We start from the raw sequence: 20,089 nt of genomic DNA, 5'->3' as shown, positions 1-20,089 counted from the left end.
GGCAGGTCCCCACTGAGTCTTGTTTCATGTAGTATATATGCACCCACCTAATCCATAAGCAGTCCTTCTTTTCAGCTAAGGCCCAAAGTTGTTTCAGGATGGCAGCTTTGTTCCATAAGCCCAGGTTTAGTACATTTAGTCCCCCTGCTGATGTTGGGAGGCACACATTATCCCATGACACTAGGGCTCTTTTAGAGGTTTCTGCTGTTCCTGTCCAGAGGAAGGTCCTGCATAGACTATTGATGTCACGACCCAACCCCGTGGGCCGCGACTGGTACCCTAGCTGGGTACCCGTACATACCTACTTAACCGAATTTCGTATCATACAGATTTTTTTTTCTTTCCAAACAGATGTTACAGAAGTAGGCCGATACAGATACGGCACGCGCGCAAACATATATATACTTGAACATACAGAAATTTACAGATAAGCCGATAAGGCTAACATACGAATAACGTCATACAATCGTACGTACCTACCTGAACAGATGTAACCCGTAACCCACACATCTATCTACAGGCCTCTAACATACATACAGAATCATATGACGGGACAGGGCCCCGCCGTACCCAGAATTTCCATACATACAGAACATACAGATACCAGAAGATGTATATACCGAAGTACATGCTCCGAATCAAAAGGAGCTCTTCAAGATAGCAGAACCTGTGCCCTAGACTGGCGGCGTGTCACCGAGTACGTCTGTACCTGCGGGCATGTAACGCAGCCCCCGAAGAACCGGGGGTCAGTACAAAAATGTACCGAGTATGTAAAGCAGAAATATATGAAACAAAATTATGATCTGGACCGGAAGCGCAGAAATATACTAGACCGGCTCATAAGCCGGACAGACAGGGTCATAGTCCCGACAGACGGACATAATCATGGTCCAGACAGACAGAATCAGAATCCCTACGGATATACAGAATCGGAATCCATACGGACATACAGAATCGGAATCCATACGGACATACAGAATCGGAATCCATACGGACATACAGAATCATAACCAGTCGGACAGACAATCCGGGCGGACAGTCAGAGTCATAGCCAGTCGGACAAATAATCCGGACGGACAGGCAGAATCATAACCAGTCGGACAGATAATCCGGACGGACAGACAGAATCATAACCAGTCGGACAGATAATCCAGATGGACAGACAGAATCATAACCAGTCGGACAGATAATCCAGACGCACAGACAGTATCATAACCGGTCGGACAGATAATCCAGACGGACAGACAGAATCGTATATAGGGTACAGGAACGTGGTCGCCACTCCTGCCATTGGCACCACAACACAACATATATCAGAAATTCTTCTCCGATCTCCGTCATACATCATAACATAACCACGGTACCCGGGGGCGGACAGATAACACAGCACCCCGAGCCCGGACACATCATACTTCATAATATATCCTCGGTAACCGGGGACGGACATATACCACAGTACCCCGAAACCGGACACATCATACTTCGAAATTCACATATGGGGCTCGGCGGCCCATCCGCACGATATACATACCGGCCCGGGATCCGGTGAAAGGAATCATAGCACATGCACGAACTGATTAATGAAAAACCACATACGTACAGATCGTCGTACAGATTCAACGGAACAAAAATAGGCCAACTGGCAGATCGAATCAAAGTATTCAGATAGTTTTCAAACTACGCACCTACACGTCACTTGGGGAGGCACGACAGATCATAACCCGAACTAGATTTTCAGATATCAAAACCATATTGTGAGATTTATATAAAAACAGTCATATTATGTTCAAAATGATAGTTCAGATGTTGCCTGTGAAAAACGGACGGAAATGAGGCAATTTAGATCATTCACGGGATATCGGGGCTCTGTGGGCCCACCTCGGACCAACTCGAGGCAAGATACATAAATTACTGATAAAAGACCTTATGAGGTCATCCATAATCATTCGAAAGTATTCCGGCTCCATTTAGGAAGGTTTCGTACAAAAGCATACTTTAAAGATATTTTATAAGGACATGGTTTCAATCTTACTGAAGGAATTGGAGTAGATTTCCATATCGAATTCCGAGGAACGGAGTCGTATTTAAGGCTCGCGGCCGAGCCTATTATGTTCAGAACATGCCTAAGAATGAAGGGAAAGACTTTACATACCTTAGCTGCGTCTTACGCTTGTCCAAATTCAATTCCCGTTTCGCTCAAAATCTACAAATGGTCACATTTACCAATTGTCAATAGTAAGACTTTTAGCATTCTTTAATTCACTATTTGTCTACAGAAATTTGGGCAGCATCTCCCCTGCTTATATGCCTAGCCCGAATTTTTAATTCAGCAGTCAACAACACAACAACAATACCAACATCAATAATATCCTTTTTCATATCAACATATTCCATAAAACAGCCCACACGCTGTTTTCCAACTTTTATAAGTAATTAACTCAGTATACAATTATTTAATCGCGTCTTCTTCGTAAATAAACTAGTATTAACACAAATAGGAAGAGATTCATACCTTTCTCCTTTTAATATTGTTGTATCTTCCCTTTTTCACCTTATTTTTATGCCACAACACACCGCCATACGATTCTGCAGTGAAAATTATACGCTATCCGGACTGAAATTGGGAAATTATACCTGGTTTGGGCTAAAATTTGGTGGTGGAAAGTTGGAGAGTTTTCTGGAATTTTTGGGGAGTTTTTTCGTGGTTTTGGATGAAAATGAGGGGGTCTCCCCCTCTTTATAACCGTTTTGGAAGCTGCCAGAAGCAGCTGGAAAATTGCTCATCGCGTTCGCGCTGCCTTCTGGCGCGATCGCGCAGAGTTAAATTTTCTGACTGGATGTTCGTTCAGTAAAATGGTCATAACTTTTGATCCCAATATCGTATGAGGGCCCACGACCTATGGATGGAAAGATAATTCAATTATCTACAACTTTTATTTCTGGGCGTTTTCCCAAATTCCAAACTTATAATACCGTTTTTATCCCTGGAAGTCAGATCATCCGAAAATGCTTCCTTAAATTGTCCTTTTGGAGGGCTTCCACTTTGATTTGGCCCAAGGGTCCTTCTTGAGTTGTGTTTAACTTCACATATGTGATTCATATAATTTGTCACATGTCCCAAAAAAAATCTTGACGTGTGGGCCCCACCTCAGCTTACAAATAATTCGACGTTCGAAAATGCAGGATATAACATTCTCCCCCCCTTTTGAACATTCGTCCTCGAATGTTCGATTGACCTTAGGGGGTCTCGTGACACTTCGGGGAGGTTCCTTTCTTTCCTTCAAAATTCCTTTCAACGTTACGATTGCCATCAACATCTTTCACCTCTTGTCACACTTCTCGGTTCCTTACAACGTTATCATAATTTCACGTTACATCAAACAGGTTCATAACTAGAGCCAGACGCACAAAAGCATATCGGACAGATCCATAATCAGAGACAGATGTACTGCACTATGTCGGACAGATTCGTAGTCAGAGTCAGACGTATAGAATTATATCAGACAGATCCACGATCAGAGTTAGACGTACAGAGATGTACCAGACAGATTCGTATCCAGAGTCAGACATACAGAGGCGTGTCAGACAGATTCGTAATCAGAGTCAATCGTACAGAGGTATGTCAGACAGAAACGTATTCAGAATCAGACGTGCAAAGATTTATCAGACGGAAACATAATCGAGTTCAGAAGTACAGAGACGTAATAGGCAGAGCCTTATCAAAATCGGAAGTGCAGAAGTATAACAGATAGAATCTGAATTAGAATCGGATCACTCTTATTAAGGATCCAGTAATTATGAAAATTTCCCTTATTTGTAAACTTGTTCGCCAAGTTGTCATACAAATCGTCTTGCGTGTCGCTTATCGACTCTTTCAGAGATTCCGCTTATTCGCACTTCTTATCTTTCATCTTTCCTACCATCCATACTCTTTTTTTTTCCAGACATCGTCATACCAGACTGAGTTATAATGGGATAGGGGTTTTTCTAGTCCTTGACAACATTTGTGTCCTCACCCCCGCTTCGTTTCATGTATTCGGTTTAGTAAAACCTTTCATCTATCACAACGTTAGTTGCCGGGACTCGGCTCTTGACCCATATGGGCACCAAATGAAAATCATACACATACACATACACACACACATATATATTTTCTAGTATCTTAGTGGCGAACACCTCCGACCGTTATTCAAATTCGCTCAATTTCCGAGCGGTATTGCGCTTTTTATTTACGCCCATTTGGTCCGCATTGGTCTGTGCGGCTTCTGCAAGGGCACTAGTTACTCCACACATTCTCTTTTCCTTTAGGTTATCCCAAATTTCCATTTATATCTTTCATACTTTCACTTGTGAAAAATTTTGCATTACTTCCCAGGGGGTCACCCATCCTAGAATTGCTCTGGCTTGAGCACGCTTAACCCCGAAACTTTCACGCATTTTGACGTATTAGGGCTGATATAATTTCGGCGATTGCCCCTCACGACCTTTGTCACATAATTTTAGGGCAGATCGGGGTCTTAGCAAATTTTCAGAAAATTCTCGTAGCGGGTCCCACCCCGGGCGAAGTCATACAATTACCATGTTGCCTTTCTGAATCTCCGATATTCACTTTCATACACATATACATACAATTACAGACAGGCCACAGATTTAAGTCTTCGTCCCACGAATTCCGTCTCCAAATGGCCGGTGGAATCTGATAAAATGTTACCATAAGGTGTTCTCCAGCCACCGACAGAAGAAAACTAAATTCCGACAAGTATCGCGGGACCTTTTAGCACTTAATTTATATATTTACTTCCATATTTCTGGAAATATTTGGGCAGAGGTTCCTCTGTATTTCTTACTATCCGAAACCTGTACACAAGAAATACCAACCATGCCTCACGGGGCCAACACATATACGCATATATATACATCATATCATGTTGTCTCGTAGCCACACGGGGCTAACAATTACAGATAAAATTATACAGATATCGAGGCTTACCTCACATGCCCAACTCAAACAACATCGGAGGCTTCTTCCTGTTCACTTTTCTGTTCAATCTTCAACTTTATATTTCTACCACACTTCAAACAACTTCTCCGACACACAGCTTTCATGTTATTGCTTACCTGAGTACTGTGCGGCCTCCAATATCATCAGCCATTGCCTTCTGTCGATGCCGTCCTTTGGCTGAAATTAAAAGTTAGTCGAAAGGAATTCATATCCTACATCTGGCTCTATCGCATGATCTAAGATTCAAAGAAGGGTAACATCCTAGATGCCCTGTAGCTTCCTGTTTATAGATGTGGTGCACAACACATCGATAAACAAGACTCTACTAGACACGGCCTGTAGACATTCCGAGGACTAACCGCTCTGATACCACTTCTGTCACGACCCAACCCCGTGGGCCGCGACTGGTACCCTAGCTGGGTACCCGTACATACCTACTTAACCGAATTTCGTATCATACAGATTTTTTTTTCTTTCCAAACAGATGTTACAGAAGTAGGCCGATACAGATACCGCACGCGCGCAAACATATATATACTTGAACATACATAAATTTACAGATAAGCCGATAAGGCTAACATACGAATAACGTCATACAATCGTACGTACCTACCTGAACAGATGTAACCCGTAACCCACACATCTATCTACAGGCCTCTAACATACATACAGAATCATATGACGGGACAGGGCCCCGCCGTACCCAGAATTTCCATACATACAGAACATACAGATACCAGAAGATGTATATACCGAAGTACATGCTCCGAATCAAAAGGAGCTCTTCAAGATAGCAGAACCTGTGCCCTAGACTGGCGGCGTGTCACCGAGTACGTCTGTACCTGCGGGCATGTAACGCAGCCCCCGAAGAACCGGGGGTCAGTACAAAAATGTACCGAGTATGTAAAGCAGAAATATATGAAACAAAATTATGATCTGGACCGGAAGCGCAGAAATATACTAGACCGGCTCATAAGCCGGACAGACAGGGTCATAGTCCCGACAGACGGACATAATCATGGTCCAGACAGACAGAATCAGAATCCCTACGGATATACAGAATCGGAATCCATACGGACATACAGAATCGGAATCCATACGGACATACAGAATCGGAATCCATACGGACATACAGAATCATAACCAGTCGGACAGACAATCCGGGCGGACAGACAGAGACATAGCCAGTCGGACAAATAATCCGGACGGACAGACAGAATCATAACCAGTCGGACAGATAATCCGGACGGACAGACAGAATCATAACCAGTCGGACAGATAATCCAGATGGACAGACAGAATCATAACCAGTCGGACAGATAATCCAGACGCACAGACAGTATCATAACCGGTCGGACAGATAATCCAGACGGACAGACAGAATCGTATATAGGGTACAGTAACGTGGTCGCCACTCCTGCCATTGGCACCACAACACAACATATATCAGAAATTCTTCTCCGATCTCCGTCATACATCATAACATAACCACGGTACCCGGGGGCGGACAGATAACACAGCACCCCGAGCCCGGACACATCATACTTCATAATATATCCTCGGTAACCGGGGACGGACATATACCACAGTACCCCGAAACCGGACACATCATACTTCGAAATTCACATATGGGGCTCGGCGGCCCATCCGCACGATATACATACCGGCCCGGGATCCGGTGAAAGGAATCATAGCACATGCACGAACTGATTAATGAAAAACCACATACGTACAGATCGTCGTACAGATTCAACGGAACAAAAATAGGCCAACTGGCAGATCGAATCAAAGTATTCAGATAGTTTTCAAACTACGCACCTACACGTCACTTGGGGAGGCACGACAGATCATAATCCGAACTAGATTTTCAGATATCAAAACCATATTGTGAGATTTATATAAAAACAGTCATATTATGTTCAAAATGATAGTTCAGATGTTGCCTGTGAAAAACGGACGGAAATGAGGCAATTTAGATCATTCACGGGATATCGGGGCTCTGTGGGCCCACCTCGGACCAACTCGAGGCAAGATACATAAATTACTGATAAAAGACCTTATGAGGTCATCCATAATCATTCGAAAGTATTCCGGCTCCATTTAGGAAGGTTTCGTACAAAAGCATACTTTAAAGATATTTTATAAGGACATGGTTTCAATCTTACTGAAGGAATTGGAGTAGATTTCCATATCGAATTCCGAGGAACGGAGTCGTATTTAAGGCTCGCGGCCGAGCCTATTATGTTCAGAACATGCCTAAGAATGAAGGGAAAGACTTTACATACCTTAGTTGCGTCTTACGCTTGTCCAAATTCAATTCCCGTTTCGCTCAAAATCTACAAATGGTCACATTTACCAATTGTCAATAGTAAGACTTTTAGCATTCTTTAATTCACTATTTGTCTACAGAAATTTGGGCAGCATCTCCCCTGCTTATATGCCTAGCCCGAATTTTTAATTCAGCAGTCAACAACACAACAACAATACCAACATCAATAATATCCTTTTTCATATCAACATATTCCATAAAACAGCCCACACGCTGTTTTCCAACTTTTATAAGTAATTAACTCAGTATACAATTATTTAATCGCGTCTTCTTCGTAAATAAACTAGTATTAACACAAATAGGAAGAGATTCATACCTTTCTCCTTTTAATATTGTTGTATCTTCCCTTTTCCACCTTATTTTTATGCCACAACACACCGCCATACGATTCTGCAGTGAAAATTATACGCTATCCGGACTGAAATTGGGAAATTATACCTGGTTTGGGCTAAAATTTGGTGGTGGAAAGTTGGAGAGTTTTCTGGAATTTTTGGGGAGTTTTTTCGTGGTTTTGGATGAAAATGAGGGGGTCTCCCCCTCTTTATAACCGTTTTGGAAGCTGCCAGAAGCAGCTGGAAAATTGCTCATCGCGTTCGCGCTGCCTTCTGGCGCGATCGCGCAGAGTTAAATTTTCTGACTGGATGTTCGTTCAGTAAAATGGTCATAACTTTTGATCCCAATATCGTATGAGGGCCCACGACCTATGGATGGAAAGATAATTCAATTATCTACAACTTTTATTTCTGGGAGTTTTCCCAAATTCCAAACTTATAATACCGTTTTTATCCCTGGAAGTCAGATCATCCGAAAATGCTTCCTTAAATTGTCCTTTTGGAGGGCTTCCACTTTGATTTGGCCCAAGGGTCCTTCTTGAGTTGTGTTTAACTTCACATATGTGATTCATATAATTTGTCACATGTCCCAAAAAAAATCTTGACGTGTGGGCCCCACCTCAGCTTACAAATAATTCGACGTTCGAAAATGCAGGATATAACAATTGATCATCTTCATTATTCTTTTTGGCAGTATGAAAATTTGGGCCCAGTAAGTCTGCAAGCCAAAAACCACTGATTTTATCAATTACAATCTGCCTGCGTAGGATAGTAATTTGGCAGACCAACACTGTATTCTTTCAGTAACTTTCTCAACTAGGGGCATGCATTGAGCGATGGTTAGTTTCTTGGACGAGAGAGGGATTTCGAGGTATTTAAAGGGGAGTGTGCCTTCACAAAAACCTAAGGTTTGCAGTATGTCAAGCTTCAAATCATCTTTCACCCCTGTCATGTATATTGAGCTTTTGTCAATGTTTGCTTGCAGCCTAGAGGCTGCTGAGAATTTTAGAAAAGTAACTTGTAAGAGCTTTATAGATTGCTTCTCAGTTTTGCAAACACATGAGGAGATCATCAGCAAAACACGAGGAGATCATCAGCAAAACATATGTGCATAATACCCAATCTCTTGCATCTAGGATGAAATTTGAAGTTAGGATGCTCAGCAAGGGTGTTTAGTTCCCTTTGCAAGTATTCCATGGTAATGACAAAGAGGTAAGATGACACGGGATCACCTTGTCTAATGCCTCTCTTGCCCTGGAATGGTTCAGTGAGTCCACCATTCAATACCAAGGAGTAAGTAACTGAAGTGATGCATTCCATTACCCATTGAACAAATTTATAAGGGAAGCCCAATTCTACTAGCAGACTTCTCAGAAAACACCACTCAATAGAATCATATGCTTTCCTTAAATCTACCTTCATAACACACCTTGCTGACAAGCCCTTTTTGGTGTACCATTTTAGCAGCTCATGACTAAACAGTATGTTGTCCACTATGCTTCTTCCTTCTATAAAAGCAGATTGAGCAGGGCTTACAATGGTACTGATTACACCTTTTATCATGTTAGTTAGGACCTTAGTAATGATTTTGTAGAGTGTAGTACAACAGGCAATAGGTCTGTAATCCTTCACCATAGAAGGTGCAGCAGTTTTAGACACCAGTGTTAATGCAGTACAACTGATGGCTTTCAGCATTTTACAGTGTTTGAAGAATTCTGTGACTGCTTGAAACACATCTGTCTTAACCGGCTCCCAGTTCTCAGTGAATAATTCAATAGGGAATCCATTAACCCCTGGAGCCTTATCATGAGGCAACTCCTTAATGGCTGCATAAATTTCCTGCTCAGTTAGGTAATATTGTCATCGCTTAAATATGTAGAAATTGCAGATGTCATTTACTCCCTTCGGTTCGGACTAAGTGTCCGCTTATAAATTTTCATCTGTCCCTATTTACTTAAAGAAAAATAAGCAAGAATTAAATTAATTAAGGGTAGTTTAACATACTTAGAAGTTAGTGTTTTCTTAAGGATTATGAAAAAGACTAAATGGTGCTTATTTTGAACGGGGAGTAACAAAGAGCCTACTCACTAAACCCGTCAACCGGTTCAGGTTAACCGGTTCAAATTGGTAACCGGACCGGTAAAACCGGAACCGGTTTCGGTTAACCGTATATTAACTACCGGTCCGGTTTCTATTTTTTGGAACCGGAACTGGATCGGTAAAACCGGTCGAATTAATTTTTTTTTTTAATTGTAGCCGTTGGGCTGCTAATTTGGACCGTTGGGCAAGGGTCCATTTGCAAAAATGGCCGTTGCCAAACGGTCCCAAACCCATTCCCCCCCCAACCCCCTAAACTTTTTTTTAACACTTTAACCTATCCCCCTCTCTATTTTCATTTTAATCCACACCAATTCACTTTTCTCTTTCTCTCAAATCTCAATCTCTCAATTATAGTTACTTTGCAACAATTAGTCACTTTAAATTTTTCTCAAATAAATAAAGTCTTATTATAGTTTCAATTATAATATTATTGGTGGAGTTGGTGATTTTGCAACAATCCGAAGTAGCTTTGGTGGATTTGCAATTCTAGCCGCCTTCGCTTTGTTGGAAATTAGTCCGGCAATTTGGTACCTTCGTTCCAACTCTATCTTTATTTTTCGCAATTTAATTCTAGCAATTTAATTTGTTGCAATTTATTTTCTTGTGATTTATTTGAGTGTGATTTAAATTAATTCTATTTAATGATGGCGAAGAGATTTAGACGTGGTGCCGGTAGTAGTGGTATTGTTAGGGGTGGGCTTAATGAGGAAACATTTGTGGAAGAAACACCTAATTTAGGTATTGATGTTGGTGGAAATAATCCATTTTTAGGTCATGAGGCAATGCAACAACATTTTACCGACACTTTTAATGAAATTGATGATGATGATGAAACACAAGCCCCCGAAAATCCCATAGGAGATACATGTCCTGCACAATCACATACACAAGGCAAACCGCCTAGAACTCGTAAGCGAACCGCTAAAATTTGAAAATTTATGACTAAGGATAGGGAAAGCCAAACAACTAAATGTACCCTATGTGGACAAGTATTTGCTTTTAGGCAAGAAACTATTAAAGATGGTGGAACGGGTACACTAAATGCTCATATGAGAAAGAAACATATGGATGTTTGGGGAGAGCAAACGGGTTCAAATGTGGGGGGTATTCAAATGACGATAGACTCACGAACCGGTAAAATTTTTAAGTATGACAAGAAAAAAGAGCGTGTAGAAATAGCTAAAATGGTAGCTTATGATTGTTTACCATTTTTCTTTCCTTCGGGTTTGGGGTTTGTTACTTACATTCAACGTTGTTATAATCCGTTATTTGAGGGTATTCCTAGAAGTACTTGTAGAGTGGATGTTATAGATTTGTATAAAAAATATAGATTTTATTTGCGCCATGTATTTAATTCTTTAAATTGTAATGTTTCTCTTACCGCTGATTTGAGTCTTAGTCTTAACAAGTTAGATTTTTTTGCTATTACATGTCATTGGGTTGATGACAATTGGGTTATGCAAAAAAGAATTATATCTTTTTTATATGATGAAGGAAAAGGTCGTCACGATGAAATTTTTTTAGCGGATTCAATGTCTACTATTATGAGATTTTTTAACATTTATAGAAAAACACTTTGTATTGCTTTAGAGAATGCTTCTAATAATACAAAGGCGATTGGTCTTTTAAAAAGAGAATTAAACCCTCCGCTAAAAAATATTTTTCATGTGAGATGTAGTTGTCATATTTTAAACTTAATTGTTAAAGATGGTCTTGTGCGTTTTGACGATTCTATTAAAAAAGTTAGAGAGGCGGTTGCGTTTCTTTTTTGTAATGCTAATAGGAGAAGACTTAGAGATTTTAAGAATTGTTGTGTGGAAAATAACCTTAGACCTAGAAAAATTCAAGTAGAAATTGAGACTAGGTGTAACTACACTTACATTATGCTACAACAAGCATATGAGTATAGGATTCCCATACAACAAGTTCACAACAAATATAATATTAATAATGATGATTGGTTAAATTTTACGCATTGGGAAGATGCTAAGGAATGTGTTTAACTCTTAGAATTTTTTTATAATGCAACTCTTGCTTTTTCTAAACAATTCTATCCCACGGTAACCGGAATTTCAGCCTACTTAGCGGAAATAACTAGAGTTTTATAAGAGTATAAATATAAACCCGATTATCAAGCGGCTATTTTTGATATGACAACAAAATTTAAGAAGTATTTGTTTTTCCATCCCAACTTTATTTATATTGGGTTCTCTTTTAAATCCTTGTTTAAAAGTGTCTTATACTAAAGCATTGGTTGGTCAAATTTATACATTTTTAGAAATTGAAGAGGGAGTTCAACCATCTTTAGCTGAAGCCGAACTCGCTATTGATGACGAGTTTAGAAAAGTTTTTACTCATTATTCTAATTTGAAAGAACATGTTACACCCGTTTCTCCACGCCCTACTACTTCTCAAAGTAGCAAAAAGGGCTTGTCGAGTTTGTCACATTTAAAAGTTTTACATTCACAGTCAACTCCTTCTTGTAGTGCAAACTTTGATGAATATAACTTTTATTTAATGCAGCCAAATGTGGATATCAAGGAACTAGATGAGTTGGACGTCTTAGCATGGTGGAAGAAATACAAGGCAAGTCATCCGATACTCTCAAGAATAGCTCGAGAAATCCTTACGGTTCGAGTATCAACCGTGGCTTCGGAGAGTGCATTTAGCCAAGGAAGACAACAAATTGGAGACCATAGACACTCATTATCCGGCTTTAGCTTGCAAGTACTAGTGTGCATTCGCGATTGGATTAGATCGGAGCGACGCAATCAAAACTTAGAAGCGGAGGAAGGCGAAGAGGAAGAGATTGAAGATTTGATAGCAAGTGGACCGGACCAAATGAAAGACTTTGAAGATATCTCCATGGCCGAATATGATATAGGGGAAATTAATCAAATGATTGAGAATTGGTGATTTTATTATTCTACTATTTCTTTGCAACTCATGTATTATTTGCAAGTTAAAAAAAAACTACAACTTGCAAATAAATGTTATCCAAGAATGAATAAAATATATGGCTCATTGAGTTTTCTTCTATTTACTTGTGTTCATATTTTTGTTTATATTAAGTTAGGAATATACCTAAAATATACTAAGAATATACTTATAATATACATCTACTTAAATTAAAAACTAGAAAGTTATATACTTGAAAAATAACTAAAATATACTAAGAATATACTTATAATATATAGTATACATATAACTTAAACATATATATATATATATATATATATATATATATATATATAAGTTATATAACCTAAGTATATTGATATATATAAGTATATTCTTACTATATTTTAGGTATATGTAGTATAACTTAAGCATATATATATATATATATATATATATATATATATGTTGTATTGCTGACTTGCTGTTAGCCTGCTAGTCAGTAAATATATAAACTTTACTTATAAACTTATATAACATATGTAAATATACCTACAATATACTAATAAATACTATAATATATATATACTATACAAAAAAAAAAAAAAAGGTTTTGAACGTGTTTGAACCGGACCGGTTCCGGTTTCGAATTTTTAACCGGTAAACCGGAACTGGTGGCCAGTTTGTTAACCGATTACCGGTTCAATCCGGTTCAAACCGGTTAACAGGTTTACTACTCGCCAAGAGAAAGAAGCCTTTATCACAAAGTTCACTCCGTTTTGTGTCATGTCAGATCCTAGTTTCACTATTTTTATGTAGGGGCCGAGTTAAGATCATCAAGGAAAAAGGCAAAAAGCCCCTTTCTTGTGAGGTGACCTGTTTCCAATGTTGTGAAATGAAAGTGTTAACTTCCAGGGGGTCTAAATTAATGTGGCCTACAATCATACGTGGCTAATAATAATAATCTCGTAACAGTTATGCATTTGTCAATTTTTAAGAATGTACTCATTCAAAATAAGTGTCCGCTTAGTCTTCGTATTTTGATTCAAAATAAGTGTCTATTTACATAATTAAGAAAGAATTCTGATTTATTCTTATCAACTCAAGGCAATAAATAATCAAGAAACTTATTAATTAAGGATAGTTTAGTCAAAATAGTTATTTATTTTAGGAGTTAATATTTTCTTAAACGGTGTGTTACAAGCTAAATATACAATTATTTTGAATCAGACTGAGTGTTAGCCAGTGTACCAAAGAATATTAAAGAGGAGTTGAACTCTTTCTCTGAAAAATGGAAAATACAAAATTGATAATCCAATCTTATGAAAACATCAAATTATTACACGAGGTCCGAGGACCTACTTCAAAGTGTCATTAATTAGGCTGCAACACGCAAATGGCATGAAAGTGCAACTTTCCCTTCGCGCCAATGGAAAGCCAAACAAGGTCTTTGAAATATATGATATGTTGAATTTATTTGACCAAAATTTAATTTATAATTTAGCTAGCTAATTTGTTCTTTTGTTAGAGGGGTCAATTAAATCAAACCACGTTGTTGTAACAGCATCATTCTTATTTTACCCTCTACCAGCCTGAGTTGTATCCCCCCTCAAGCTTCAACAAACTTACTCTCGAGCCTTGCCACAAATTGTACGAATCAGAATGAGACGGAAGCTAGAAGGATAGTTGAGTTCTTTCCTAAATTGGTCAATTCAGTCACTAAAAGAACTAAATTAACGCATTTTAAAATAGTTGAAAGATGTCTAGTAAAACAAAGCCGAAAATGTACAAAATACAAAATATTAGGGGGAAAGGAAGGAGGCACGCAAGAAAACTTTGGATAATTTAATTAGCAGCTAATATAGGCCAGGTAAGTGATGTGATTTACTTTTGGCAAGTAAATACCTAAAAAACTCCGATAAAGACACATTGTCTGACAAGATAAATTGCAATCAACTGCAAAACTTCTTGTTTGCCAGGTTAGGTAGCAAACAACCTATATAGTGAAACCAAACGTTGTGTGTATCAATATATGGATTATATAAGCTCAACACAAGTAAAGCTACTGTATCAACACTAAACTAAAAGCATCGAACCGCGCAAGACTATCAATTACCCTTAATCTTTATTAAACTAATGCTGGATACTTTCAGCCTGAAGAAGACCCTCGCGGATCTGAGAAGCAACATCTTTGACAGCACCTGGTCCATGGGGAATAAACACTGCAGATAACTTGGAAGTAGCTCCAATCTCCTTCATTGTATCAAAATATTGAGTAACAAGAACCATGTCCATCACATCTTTGGCTGATGTTCCAGGCACGTTCTCTGAGAAAGCAAGCACACTGTCTCGAAGACCATCTACAATGGCTTGACGCTGTCGAGCAATGCCAAGCCCTGACAAGTACTTGGATTCAGCTTCTCCTTCAGCTTTCTTGATCTGCAGTATTTTCTCTGCTTCAGCCTTCTCATTCGCAGCAACACGGAGTCTTGCAGCTGTTGTCACCAGCAAAGGTTTATCAGAGCAATCACATACATCACTAGGCAATAGATAATTTAAAACATAGTTAAAATTTCTGAAAAGAATATCAAATGCAGTCATTGTCTAGGAAATGCAACAGCCTTCCATGAAAAAGGTAGAAGAAAAGGAATAACATTATTTGCTCAATGTTGTCGCAAGCACTTAACAATTTAGACATCCAATTGACAAACAAATTATCTTTCAGATTGTAATTTGGCCTTACCAGCATTAATCTCATTCATTGCCCTCTTGACATGGATATCTGGCTCTATATCCACAATGAGGGTCTGGACAATCTCATACCCATAAGCAGACATAGCCTGCAATTTTTATAGGAAAAAGGACTAGATTTTAGTATAACTAAAATGAAAGAAGACTGAAACAGTGAATTGGTCGTTTGAGGCAAGAATCATATAACCTTTTCAAGTTCTTCCTCTACTGCTTTAGCAATTTCATTCTTCTGCTCAAATGCAGCATCCAACTCCATTCGTGGCACACTGGCCCTTATAACTAAAAGGAGATTGATAGATGTTACGTCAAGAACACAGAATGTTACAAGAATCCCCAACATAAGCAGAAAAGACATGCATATAAATATCTAACAAAACCCAAGATGACCACCAAAGAAACCACCCAATCTACTTTACCATTTCTAATAATTAATGCCCTCAAAAGATACATGCCATGTAATATCAATGTTAAGAGAAGACAAACACTGATATTGAGAAAAGCTTGTAAAGATGCATCAATAGATTAGGTTCAGTAAAATAGAAAGTGTGGTATATAGAAAAAGACAACTTGCCAATCATCATCGCATATTTCCACCCCACAGTTCTACAAGTCTATGACACTTATTAACCCCAACCCCACTCCCGTCTTCAGCCCTTTCATACTTCTTATGTGGTGAAGTGAATCTTATACTACTTGGTCTACAAGCTCCTCATCTTTCCATGGCAACAACTACAGATATAGATCTGAAAACATACCATCAAAAACATAGGACTGGATCTGTCCTTTGGTGTTTGAAAGCTTGTAAAACGCATCAGCTGCAGTTTCTGCTAACGCTCTGTACTGAATGGATGCTACTACAGTGACAAAAACATTGTCCTGGAACAACGAGAACAACAATACTTCGAATTGTGATGATCAAACTAGCAAGACCAAAACGGTGAAATGCGATAGAACTTAAAAGATACAACGTTCAAGGAAGGAGAAACTAAATTTAGAAATAGATCAAGAAACTTTTTTGATTTGGTGGATCTATGACCAAAATTTCACAAAAGGGAAACTATTAATGAGTTAAGAATTCTGCCGTAAAAAGCAATAAATCAGAACGATTCAGATATGCGAGATAGTGAGATGTAAACGTACCTTTGTTTTTGTCTCAAGCGAACATCAAGCTGCTGAACTCGCAATGAGAGTGAACCAGGGACTTAGTACCCAAAACACCACGGCAAGCAGTCACACCCTGGCTCCAGGACTTCATCAAACTTACCAAAGCGTTCTTTCACAGCAACAGTTGACTGACCTACTTGAATGCAACCAAGTGTTTGACCCATAGTTCAATCTACAAGCATCGTGTTAAGAACAGAGAAACGAAAATTAGGAATTACAATATAGCAAATTACACATATATATAAAGTATTACATAAAAATTCGACATCTTCATTTTGTTATCATATACTCCCTCCGTCTCAAAATACTTATCGTCCTTACTAAAAATATTTGTCTCAAAATTCGTGTCATTTTAGAAATTCAAGATTTTTTTCCCCCCATTTTACCCTTAGTAGTAATTGTTCTTGAAGACGACAAACACCTCAATTATGACACATAAATAGAGTAAATATTCAGTGAAGAGAGATTATATCTTGAGACATAAATAAAGGTAAAATAGTCAAACACCCGTCCTAATTAATGTTTTCTTAAGGAGCGTGTGAATGAAAAAAACGACAAGTATTTTGAGACGGAGGGAGTATCATCTAACATTTCGGAATGATGATCATTATTTACAAGTCAAATAAAGAAATAGTTACACGTGGAAGCATCTTAGAACTAAAACAGTTGATCAACATAAAAATTGCATTTTATTGACATGTCCCAGAAGAAAAACTAGCCAGCTACTTGACAACTAAAAAAAGCATAACAGGAGGTCACGGGTTCGAGCCGTGGAAACAGCCTCTTGCAGAAATGCAAGGTAAGGTTGCGTACAATAGACCCTTGTGGTCCGGCCCTTCCCCGGACCCCGCGCATAGCGGGAGCTTAGTGCACCGGGCTGCCCTTTAGTTTAAAATCTCAAACAGATACCTCAAGCATGCAAAGCTTTCACGACACTGAGGGTGAATTTGGTATGACAAAAAATGTTTTCTTATTTTCCCTTGTTTGATTGCACTAAATATCTTGGAAAATGTTTTCCTTAAAAATTTGAAGGAAAACAATTTTCGGATCAATAAAAACCAATGCATCCCCAACCCACCCTCGCACTATCCACCCACTCCCTTCCCCTACCCCACCTGCCCCCACCCCCGCCCCCACCAACCCCCTTCCCCTCCCCCAACCCCACCAACCCCCTGCCCGCCCTACCCCCCCACCACCAGCCCCTGGCCCTACTCCACCTACCCACCCCACCCCCACCCCCCCACCACTAGAATGTGCACTCCGAATTCAAAAACCTCATAGTGTTTTGCTTGAAGATATGCAAATGTTTTTTAAATGACATTTTCCAACTAGCGCACCAAACACAAGAAAATGAGTAGGAAAATCACTTTTTTTTCAAGAAAATACTTCTGTCATACCAAACATGCCCTGAAAGGTAAATAAGTACAAAATTCTCATTTAAGTAATAGGAAAAGTACAAATAAGATAGAAAATGCATGACATGATGAAAGCTACGACGGATCAAGGAAAACTCATCAGAAATTTAAAAACAAAATCATCAAGCTGTACAAAGGTGCATGTGGCGGACCCAGGATTTTTAGACAGCGGGGGCACCATAATCTTAACATAAACGCCAACAAAATTTTTAATGACGACTGAGGGATAATACCGTGTCGGACCGGTCACTAATAACATAATAGTGGCGAAAATACAAGTATATAGGTCAAATATGATTTTTTAGTAATAAATAAAATTTAACACAATGAAGCAAATGAAAGAAATAGCTCAGTGGCTAAGGTTGTGCAACATGTGTTAACGGTGCATGTTTGAATTTGGGCAAGCTCATTTAACGCTTGTTGTTTTCCTAAAAATAGACTCAAAAAAATAATTAAGAGTGACATCGGATTCGATCCGGGGTGACATGTAAGGGAAGCAGCAGCTGCAACCAACGGGCCCAAAGACAATTTCGTTTGTTAGAGTGCACAATTAAATATATACTAATTTCTCAAGGTATAAGCACACACACACATATATATATATATATATATATATATATATGATTTTTTTCCGAAGCTAACGAGTGCACGTGCACTGCCACCTTCCAAGTGGGTCCGCCTCTGTCAGCATGTATCCTAAAATTTTATGCAACTATCACCATATAACGCCTCCAGAAATTCAAATTGATCAAAATTTAGCTTTCTCAATAAATCCTAGTTAAGTAGTTTGTTAGCTAGGTTTTCGTATTTGGTAATTAAAGATATATTTTGCAGAGATATTCCAGGCTGGGTTATACTCCTATCTTTTTACAAGAGAAAACCTAGTTCTCAAAACTATACTCACTAGAAACTCACAATAGATCAAACGAAATTGATATAAACACATATGCAGGTAGATAATCACACTTGTACACCATAAAATTACTAGAAATAACCACAATCTTAAAAAACCTTAATTCATCATCAAATGATACACCCAAAATTCATATTTTTCGCCTACATGCAAAAAAAAAAAAAAAAAAACACATGTTTAGGTGGGCTAAAAGGGAAGAAGAACCTGTGAAGTGAGCAACAGCGTAAAAAAAGCAAAAGATTTTTACTCAACAAGATTATAAGAGAAACTACGGTTTAATTGTTTCTCTTGTTATTAAATAAGAGAGGAATGGATTCAGAAGAGGTTGTAAATATGGTTGCAAAAGGTACTCTGTAACTCGTGACACGCGGTTTAATTGTTTGCTTCCTGCTTTGGTTTTTATCCATTTTTGGCTAAATGATAAAATTGTCCCTTGTGAATTGTGATCGGGTGATTTACGGGAATTACGGGTGGGCATGTTAGGTAGTTTACAAAATATGATTTTTGTAAAACGTGATAGCCAACGTTTTACAAAATATAATTTTTCCCCACTATTTTGTTTTTAAAATTTCAATGAAGCTCTTTTTTAACTCAAACATACACCACAAGTTATATAATAATTAACTCAAACAAATATTCTAACTCTAACCTTTCATAAAATAATTAAAAATGCGTTTTCTAATATGTGAACATAAAAAAAATACTAAAAATATAAGTTAAATAAACGTCACACATTATCTTAATAGTAAATGTTAAATTAAACACGTAATTAAACACCACAAGACATATTATATATTTATTACAATAAAGACAACAACATATTCTTGGAAGATTACATAAGGAAACCACGATCATACAACTTAGGAAAAAACATAAAAACCAACAAGCAACAACAACTATTGATTTCTGTCGGGGCAGCGATTCTTGTTATGACCTGTTTGCTTGCACGTACTACACTTTCCTAGACATGCGAGCAAGGGCTATATCCATTTCATTCCTCCTTCTAGTTGTACTCTGCACTTTTGAAGTTCGCTCGTATTCAGTGTTTGCAATTAAACTGAAGGGAGAAGGTGGCCAATATGCCTCATCACCCAACGGTGAAAAATTTCCACTGTACGTTTGCTTGTAATACCTGCAACTGTAGTACTTGCTAACATAGGTCTTTGGCTGAATTCCGCGGATATC

The 20,089-nt window shown here is 38.5% G+C and overlaps 1 protein-coding gene across 1 annotated transcript; it reads right to left on the bottom strand.

Moving 5' to 3' along the window:
- Positions 1-14,497: 14,497 nt before the first annotated feature.
- Positions 14,498-16,740, bottom strand: LOC132619923 (hypersensitive-induced response protein-like protein 2). Its single transcript, XM_060334674.1, has 6 exons — positions 16,677-16,740; positions 16,553-16,575; positions 16,168-16,288; positions 15,600-15,691; positions 15,405-15,501; positions 14,498-15,156 (listed from the first exon to the last, which is right to left on the bottom strand). Exons 1-6 carry the CDS (start codon positions 16,738-16,740, stop codon positions 14,795-14,797), a joined length of 759 nt encoding a protein of 252 aa, XP_060190657.1. The 3' UTR covers positions 14,498-14,794.
- Between the last annotated feature and the right edge of the window lie 3,349 nt (positions 16,741-20,089).

The sequence above is a fragment of the Lycium barbarum genome, chromosome 11 (genome assembly GCF_019175385.1).
Source record: "Lycium barbarum isolate Lr01 chromosome 11, ASM1917538v2, whole genome shotgun sequence".
Classification (NCBI taxonomy): domain Eukaryota; kingdom Viridiplantae; phylum Streptophyta; class Magnoliopsida; order Solanales; family Solanaceae; genus Lycium; species Lycium barbarum.
Note: the sequence above shows the minus strand (reverse complement) of the source record. Positions and strands in the feature narration are given on the sequence as shown.

Excerpts from the sequence above, each read along its gene's own strand:
- LOC132619923 (XM_060334674.1), bottom strand. The coding sequence starts at position 16,740 with ATGGGTCAAACACTTGGTTGCATTCAAGTAGGTCAGTCAACTGTTGCT. Across the intron at positions 15,502-15,599 it reads TAGAGGAAGAACTTGAAAAG|GCTATGTCTGCTTATGGGTA; the intron begins GTTATATGATTC and ends TAAAAATTGCAG. Across the intron at positions 15,157-15,404 it reads AATGAATGAGATTAATGCTG|CTGCAAGACTCCGTGTTGCT; the intron begins GTAAGGCCAAAT and ends TGGTGACAACAG.